The 9,791-nt window shown below is 38.4% G+C and overlaps 1 protein-coding gene across 1 annotated transcript in view; it reads right to left on the bottom strand.

Annotated features, from left to right (window-relative positions):
* Window positions 1-4,077: 4,077 nt before the first annotated feature.
* DCHS2 (dachsous cadherin-related 2) overlaps window positions 4,078-9,791 on the bottom strand; it is a gene marked incomplete at its 5' end in the record, with an annotated part of 201,144 nt that continues 195,430 nt past the window's right edge. The window contains one exon of the mRNA XM_081090653.1: window positions 4,078-8,978. Within this exon, the coding sequence (XP_080946779.1) occupies window positions 6,355-8,978 (2,624 nt within the window). The 3' untranslated portion in view covers window positions 4,078-6,354. The remainder of the gene's footprint in view (window positions 8,979-9,791) is intronic.

The following is a 9,791-nucleotide window of genomic DNA, read 5'->3' as shown; positions in this document are numbered from 1 at the left end:
GGTATGGTCAAGTTCCAAGAGCTTCCAGAAATACACGTACTTTCTGTAATCTCATTAAATCCAAAATTTCTCTCTAAAGCCCCAAATTCTCTTAAGCCATAGACCTATGCATAGCTTTCTCCATACCTCACATCCAGTTCATTATCAAGAACAAGCCACACTACCTCCAGTAAATATCTTGACTGTTCACCTCTACCTATAACACTCCTGCTGAGCTACAATCATCGCCATCAGAAATTACTGCAATAGTCAATCAACTGGTCTACTCTCACTACCCTAACCTTCCCCCTTCATCCGTTTTCCTCAAAGTACCCAGTTACTCTTTAAGAATATAAATTAGATAATATCGTATCTCCAAGCAAAAACTACCAAAGGCATCACATAACACTTGGAACAAAAGCTAAGTGTTTCACCATAGCCTACATGCCCTCCATAATCTGAACCCTAGTTACCTTGATGATCTTATTTTCTACTATTCTTCCTCTCACACTAGTTCTAGGCCACACTGGCTTTACAGTTTCCCAAACACTCCATGTGGCTCCTGAACATGCTCACACACATACCTTAAATGCTTCCCCCTCAAATCTCTGCACAGCTCACTCCCTTTGTTCAGTTCAAATAGCATCCTATCAGAGACATCCCCTAAACATTCTATCCAAGTAGGGCTGCTATATTGCCCCACCCCTTATCAATTTCTTTTTTTTTTTAATATACTTTAGTTTTCTTCCTATCACAACACTTACCATTATTTGAGAGCATATTCTTATTATTATCTCCCACCATAAAATATAAGCACTGTAAATACACTGGATTTATATACTCTATTCACTTATATTCCCAGAGCCAGATCCATGCCTTGTCCACAATAGGCACTAAGTAAATATTTGTTGATTAGCTGTATGAAGCATTTCCTAATTATAATTTCTTATAACTTGTTATAGTACTTATTATTGTCACAAGTTCAACTTTATCCCTCTACCTTTGCTTTTGTATTTTAAAAAGGTGTTTTATACCTTTATCCTGTGCTTCCAGTTCTTATGATTTTGCTTTAACTTTTACTCATTAATCCAAGTAGAATACATTTTTGTTTATAATGAGAAATAACTTCATATTTACCTCCTTCCCCAACCTCCCAGTATGCGTTTATTAAATAGCCTGAACTTATTTAGAATATCATTTTAACACATACTAGTATGTGATCATATATAATATCCTTCATAAATTCCTCATTATTTTTAAAAAATTTTAATGCATTTTGATGTAAATATTCTAGACATATCTGCTAAACTACATACTCTTCCTTTATTGATAGAAGTTCATTCTGCTATGGGGCAGTCAAAATTTATTACAGAATCTGAAATTAAATGAAACCAGTGTGCTTGGTCAGCTTTCTCAAACAATGTACTTTTGAATGTCACCCATAACTTGTTTCTATTGTGTCTAAAACTCATAAGGAATGTATGTATAAAGAAAGGATAAAGAGAAGACAAACCAGATTACAGAAAGAATTTCTAGTCATTTGATTTTGTCTAAGATAGTCTAAAGTATTTTGATAAGATCTTTGCACTTTCCCTCTGCCCTGTGATTGGCTAAAATCACAGAACTATGTTAGAATTCACACTTAATGGGTTCAAGGCCTGTGTATCACACTCTCACTTTATAGCACCCTCTGTGCCCATTCACATATGTGCTCATTCATTCTAAGAAACATCTGTATTTCATAATGCAAGTTGAGACCAGGATTTTGCCCTGAGGGTTTACTATCTAACAACGAAATCCATGTATTTAGTTTTGTAACCAAAATGATGCTTTCTCATTCAAGAGATGCACTTGTGCATCTGCTATTTATTTGGCATGCTTTCTGGCTCTCTGTTACTCACTTCACAGTTTTGGTTTAGCAAATATATTGAGTGAAATGAAGAAAATTATGTAGACCCAAACAGTAGGAAGTGCTAAATTGTCATCAAATAACCAAGTGCCGAGTTTATAAGAGAAAGGTATAGTTTGATACTCCAGCCACTTTTTGCTGGATTTTTGTAAGATTGCCATAATTTTTTTAAAAAAGATGTTTTTATTGATTTCAGAGAGAGGAAGAGAGAAGAGAGGGAGAGAGATAGAAACATCAATGATGAAAGAGAATCATTGACTGACTGTCTCCTGCTTGCTCTCTACTTTGGATTAAGCCTGCAACCCAGGCATGTGCCCTGACAGGAATTGAACCATGATCTCTTGGTTCATGGGTTGATGCTCAACTACTAAGCTACACTGGCTGGGCAATTTTGTTTCTAATGGATAAATTTCTTTGAACTATATGGAATCAAAATAATTTATGACACCAGAATTCAAATAAAATTGACAATATTTGACAACTATCAACTATGTTTGTGTGTTAAATACTATGGTTATATAAAATGTAATATTTTAATATAAAATCGTGACTATCAAGCAAGCATTCATTTTTAAAAAGGAGCCACCAGCCTGGCCGACTGGTTCAGTTGGTTGAGAGTTATCCCATGACTGGAAAGGTCACTGGTTTGATTCCTGGTCAGGACATATGCCCAAGTTGCAGGCTCGATCCCCAGCAGGGGTCATGGAGGAGGCAGCCAAGATTGATGTTATGCTCTCACATTGATGTTTTACTCTTTCTCTCTGCCTCTTCCTTCCTTTCTCTCTCTAAAATCAATTTTTAAAAACATATTTTAAAAAAGAAAAGAAAAAAGATGAGCTACCAGAAAAAAAGGACCAGGTACTAAAATTCCATATTCTGTCCCAACTGCCTTCTGAACTTTGATTTCTTGGTATCTGTGTAAATTCACCTACTTAATATTGTGGTACTCTCAATGCCCAAGTTATGTAGAGTGGGAAGTAAGGCAGGGTAATCATTCCAAATTTTCTATCCTGTAATTCGCCAAAAAGAAATTTACGTTTCACAGTCAAGTTACTTTAGTGCATGTTGCCTAGCTTTAGGCCCACAACTTGATAAACCTAAATTTTCAGACAATGGAGCAATGGAGATAGAGACTTGAAAGAAACAGGAAGGAAGGAGGAGGGGAAAATATTCCTAAAAAGAAAAAGATTCCTTGACAGGATGGACCTATAATAGGGAAATGACTCAGCAAAATTTTTACATTTAAAAATTATTTTTTCTCTTCTTGCTCTCTACCAATGCCCTAAACTATTTCTTTTCAGATTTAATCTTCTATTTTCTCTTCCCTGCTTCTCTACCTCCATCTCTATAATAGGGGAAAGCTACCTTCATTCAGTGACTCACACGGGAATGCTGGTTTTGGTCATAAGCAAGGTCTCTACAACTTCACTGATGGAGGTGTTCCCTGTGAACAGAATGATTTTCCATATTATCTCTCCTCAGCTACAGCCAAAGAGATGGCTCTATACTTTCAGGCTCAACTAAAGCATGAGCGTAAACCCAAGGAGCTTATCCGTAATAATCCTGTGCAAATCCACTAACCATATTCACTCCATATACTTCATTGTTTTGAAGTGAGTGATTGTTTTAGATCCTTTTAGTTATGTCTTGCTTTTTTCTTTTAAAGTTTAAAAATGTGTAAAGTGGCAAAACAAAACAAATGTAACAAAAGATATGTTTGGATGTAAATAAGTTTAAAATTAGTAATTAACTTGCATCATGATAAATTCTAGAAAACACAGCAAAGGGGTCACTGAAACTGCTGGTAAACATGCTGAGAAATTCAACTCCTGTCTCAACTGGACATTTATTCTAGACTAAGTATGTATACATGTAGGCAGCCAGTAGTTTATAGCACATTTTAATATTTTCAGAGAACATTTAAGTTATCCAATCCTTAAAGATACAGCATTCCCCCCTCTCCCCTCTCCCCTCTCCCCCTTCCCCCCCCTTTTTTTTTTGCCCAGGAATCTGTTTTGGAAGCCAATTCAATGATTACTACTGGGACATGGAATTTTGATATCCATTTGGTATTGATTTACACCAGCATTTTTAAGGTTGCCAACAAGAAAGTCCAGAATTTCAGGCAGCCAAAATTCCACAACAGACAACTGTCTTTTATTTTATAGCTTATGAATTTGGGGCTTAATATGATTTTCCACTAACAAGTTCTGTACCCCCTCCAGAGTGCTAAAGCCAGTGTGTAGATCAGCAAAGTAACACAGAACATATGAGGCAAGTTAATATTAAACTTGAAGGAAAACTATACAAATTATATTGTTTAAATAAACAAAAAGCACTCTAGTTGAAAAGGGCTTACATATGATTTATTGCGAACACTTAACCAGCATGTTTACATTTTTGCTCTTAACCCCACTTGCAGCATTTGTTTGGTGGTGGTGTGGTGTTGGTTACAGTATTAATAAAGTCATGAATTAAAAATCCACTAGATATTGGTAAGGAATGGCTCTAAATACTTTGTGTCTTCTGTTTTTATTAAATGTCTAAAAAATGCAGAATCTTGTCCAGAAGGAGCAATAAGTCACAGGCAAATAACTTGAAGAGTTAGACAAATATCTCTTTTTAAGCATAAGTAAAGAACCTGTTTAATTAAAAACAACAGTATGTTCTTCATTCTTAGAAATAATTCTGTTGCAAAACACAACTTCCATGCATAGTTTTTAAAAAGTCAGTATAAATTTCTTTGTTAGGCTCAAAGTAATCTTTTGAAGGAGGTCAAAGAGAGAATAAATATTGGAACACTGGAAGAATTAATTTTTTTAGAAAAATCATGAAGACTTCTTTCCTGGGAAGGAAGGAAGGAAGGAAGGAAGGAAGGAAGGAAGGAAGGAAGGAAGGAAGGAAGGAAGGAATTGTCCTTTAATATTTAAATATCTCATGCCTAAATGACATTCTCTAGGATTCTAGGCTTGACAAAAACCTTCATGTTTCATACAATTTCTAATGTGGTTTTACATACTTGTTCTCAATGTAAGAGTCAGCAGAGATATATAATTGATCGAATCAGCATAGAAAGCCTTAGATTTATTTACCTACAGAATTGGATATCAAACACAGCATCTTGCAATGTTTTCCAGTAAAGAGAAATGAGTTATCTCACATTTTACAGATGAGGTCTATTGAAAAATAAAAGAGGAAGTATTTCTATAGCAGACATTCACACTAACCACCAAAAAAACCACACCAGATGCCCATGAGAATCTAAACTCATTCCAAAGATTGCCCAGGTCGCCTACCATGGATGACTTCCGGACCCTCACATCAGGAAGTGCTCTGCTTTCCTGGAACAGAGAAGAACTTTGGATGGATCCTCAGGCTCACCAGAGAGGAGGGATAGCTTATATGTGAGCCCCCACACACCACTATATTTCTGAAACAGCTGTACAAACCAGAATTATTTTAACTGTGTTGTCCAACTGCTCCATCTAATGTCAGTTAAAGCTAAACATGAACTAATAGAAGAAAGACTTCTGATATCTATCCTTAACTTTTATAGTAGAAATATTTATGTAAAAAACTTCATTGAAAAATATATTGCTAAATTACTCCATAAAATTATTATTTGCTAATAACATAACTTACCAAAAGTTACTATATCTAGAATAAAATAAAAGTTTAAAATATCTATGAATGAATCTTCAAATGTTAATGTCTGTATCCCTACAATGTTACAAGACAGATGCTAAAAAAAAAAATCATCATTCTATTTGTAAAGGTCAAGGAAATGTGTCTCAGGGGCAGCCAAACACACGCTTATTGCTTTTATCAACCCTGGCCCTCCGTCAAGAACAAACATTCCTGGTTCATTTAAAAAAGAATAATTTTCTTATTTGGCACAGAGTTATGACAAATTTCATACTTAATTAAATTTCCAAAAGACACCACATTAAAATTCAATTTATGGCTAACTCCACCTGTGTGGCTGATAGTGAAAGTGGAGAAACACAACTCTAAACATGTCAGGTACACAGAAAATGGCTTCACTTTAAAACTTAAGTTTATCCTTCCAAATTACTAGGTAATCAGCAGCAATGTGACTGAGTGACTATACCTGAACTTTATTTCCATTTGTTTTTATATAAACGCGTTGGTAGTCAGTCAAGTTCACTGTGTCCTCTGGAAATCTAACCATACAGAAAACCAGGTATGACAGAATATATACTACTTAATATATACAAAGGAGTCCTGAGAGCAAAACATTAAAGGTTAAAGGAGGAGGTAACTTCTCTTTAAGGCTGGAAGAAGAAATTTGAGAAACTTAAATGGGGGAGGTTCTAAAAACCCTGACAAAATGATATCACTCCCGCATGGATAAAATGAACCTGGCCTGGAGAAGCTTGCTTAAGAATGTTCTGTTCAACCATTCTTGCCCGATGGTGAGCAGTACAATTGGCATCACAATTGGTTTATATCTGAACTTCGTCCTCTGCTTTAAGTTCATGGCACGTATCGCTTAGATGTGCTCCTAAGAAATCTCCATGCGACAACAGTGGAGTCATGGCAGGGGTCTGGGCTGTCAACAGGGAAAGAGATGGAGAAAAACTGGGAGTCATGGCTTCAGGCAGGGAACTGAGATGGTAGAGAAGTGGGGAGTGTGGGTATTTGTGAAGGCCCTGCCCTGAGGTCATGGCCGGCATTGGCATTCTCGGTGGAACTGCTTTAATCCCGGGTTGGGCTACTGCTGTGATCAAAGGGGGTGGGAAAACAAAAGACTTCTTCTCCTTGGGAGTCCCAGGTTCATGTGAATGTTCGTCCTTCAGTTTTGCAATATCATTAAATACCGAGGCAAGAGGTTGGAACTTGGGTTCCCAACTGAGGAGATAATTCCAGTGATAGCTGCCTCTCCCATCATGACCAGAGGTTCTCTGTGTTGCGCATCTTGCTTCCGCATCACCTGAAATAAAGACTGGCTCTTTCCTGACCTCGGCCGGGATGTCCGCTTGGACCTCTCTCTTCCTTAGTGTCTGGGGCAGCGTATCATTTTGAATGTAGGCTGTGCCACAGCCTCCTCTTCCATCTCCTTCCTCGAGTGCATGGCTGGTTTCTGCTGTGACCACAGAGACCACCACGTCGGTTTCCCCAGACAAGCAGGAGAGCTGGTCTGAGTCCCTTGGGATTCCGGAGTCCGGCACCCTGGACTCGCGGTCACTCAGAGCTGAGCCAGAGTCCTTCCTGTAAGGGTGCTCATTGATCCTCTGGATCTCCTTATCTTCTGCCGTTTCTGCTTCCACAGAGCAGCGGCCACTGGAGTGTGAGTGCCGGTACGGATGTCCCACATCCTTTCCCACGATGCTTATTAAACTCAGCCATTCCGGCGTGGAGGCCGCAGGCACCGCCTCCTCATTGCAGTCATCTGTCGTCTGGAAGGGTTTGAGCATGCTGGCATCCCTGGTCAGTCTCAAACTGATATCTAAGGATGATGACACTTTCTTGTCTTCGTAACTGTTGCCTGCATCTTTTTGTTTATGTCTTACAATCAGGATAGTCAGAAGGATGATGAGTAACAGAAACACTAAAAAGGAGACGGCGAGGCTGATTGAGAAGCGGCTGGCTGACACCGCCGAGCGTTTTCCTTCCGAGGCAAAAGACACGTTCACGAAAACAGTACAAGATGCAACCTTAGAGTCCTGTTTAGGGCTATGAGCGATTATTTTCATTTCAATCATGTCTTCTTTGCTGACTTGACTTCTTATGAGGGGAAGGGCTCTAGTCAAATAAATATTTCCATTCGTTTTATTTACTGAAAAGAAAGGAGATGGAGTTTCAAGGGAGTAAAGAATAACACCATCGGTACCAGCGTCTGCATCTGATGCTTCCACTCTGCCAATCAATTGTCTGATGTTATAGTTTTCTGGGAGGTTGAAAAAATATTGATCTTGAGTGAAAATGGGTTCAAACTCATCTATCCCCTCAATCTCGACCCAAACCATTAAGGAGGCTGTGGAGTCACCTTTGTCTTTTGCCTGAATCGTGAGGCAGTATCTATTGTCATTTTCATAGTCAAGGACTTGCTTAGCATGAATATCCCCTGTCAGAGGGTCAATGAGGAAGGGATCATGGTCAGGAGGTGCTCCATGAGTGGCAGGACAGGGGGATAAAATAGAATAGGTCAATTCTCCATAAGGACCTGCGTCAAAATCCAAAGCATTTACAGAACATACGGTGGAGAACACAGGCAGATTTTCAGGAACAACACAGTTCAATCTTGGAAACAGAAACAGAGGTTCATGATCATTATCATCTAGGATACTGACAAACACAACTGCAAAAGAAAAATGTTTCTTTTCTTCATCTGAAGCTTGGATGGTTAAAGTGAATTTTATCGTTTCTTCATAATCCAAAGGCTTAGTCAAATAAAGGACTCCAGTTCTCTCTTCTAAGTAAAAATGCCCCTTCTCATTCCCAGAGATGATGTGGTAGATGATTTCTGCATGTAAACCCACATCGCGGTCACTGGCTGACACCACGGTGATGTGACTCCCCAGAGGGGTACTTTCCTTGACATGCGCATGATACGTCAGACTGTGGAATGTAGGTGGATTATCATTGACATCAAGCACTTCTATGGACACCATGGCGGTGGAAGTCAGTGGAGGGCAGCCGTGGTCAGATGCCAGAATGATAAGCTTGTGACTGGCAGATGCTTCTCTGTCCAGATTGTGAAGCAACACCAAATAACCAACCTGCTTAAAAGGATATTCTGAATGAAGGAAACCAGTTTCTACGTCGAAATTGTTCTGCGAATTACCACTGATGATGGAATATTCAACATGTGTGTTTTCAGGGGCCCAGTCATGGTCAGTGGTTGAGAAGGTGACAAGCGTGCCTCCAATTTGAGCATCTTCACTCAAGCTAAGGTTGTAATATTCTACTGCAAACACAGGGGGATGATTGTTCATATCTTGTATTTCTATCTCCACTAAGGTAAGAGCCCTCAGGTCAGGAATTCCACCATCACTGGCTTCAACAAGAAATTGAACTGTTGATTTTTCATCCAGAAGTACTATGGGGTTGGTTGTAAATATCGTGCCTGAAAAATAAGATGTAGCATTTCAATGCTGTGAAATTAAATTTTCGTGATCCATTTAGTTAGCAAATGTGTATCAAATATTTACTAATGCGTTTGCTTATCTGTTACTTAATTTACAACCAAGAGTAACTCCAAATAGAAAATTAAATTATATTTATACTTTTGTAACACTTAAGAGTCAGAAATAATATTCGTGACATTCACTCTACTTAATATGTGTGCTGCTTGCAGATAACTTTGCCATAAATTTGTCCTAGTTTTCTTTTTGTGTAGTAAGTTGTTCCATTGCTATTTATTCATCTTTATCAAGTTAAGCTATAATGTCTACCCACTGTTAAACTTTCTCTGTACAATGCTTAACTGCTCTAATCTGAAATCACTTGCTTAAATGCATTTCACAGCCACAAATGTCTTGCTCTATAAAAACACAAACAGCCTTGGAAGGCATCAAATAAACCAGAACACCACAATGTTCTTACTCAGTAGAGATGCTCAAATAATTTTTTCCCGTTTCCTTTGGTCCTTATTGAGTGTTATTACTGAGCTTTCTGTACCTGGGCGTCAATGAAAGCTTTCAAACTCTAGTAACACAACGTCCTCAGTACTCTTTCGAAGCCTGGGATAACTACTTGAACTGTGCTTGGTTGGACTGACGGACTGGGTGTTTACTATAAGGGGGTCTCTGAACCTCTGAGCCATCGCCAGCATTTAATCAATTCCTTTTGCTTGCCAGCCACTGAGATGCTGGGGAGGAGAAATAACACTGGTATTTGCTATCACAGCATTTGACATGAAGAGAAATAAGATGGTGGT

The sequence above is a fragment of the Myotis nattereri genome, assembly GCF_964212035.1.
Source record: "Myotis nattereri genome assembly, chromosome: 5".
Lineage (NCBI taxonomy): Eukaryota > Metazoa > Chordata > Mammalia > Chiroptera > Vespertilionidae > Myotis > Myotis nattereri.
Note: the sequence above shows the minus strand (reverse complement) of the source record. Positions and strands in the feature narration are given on the sequence as shown.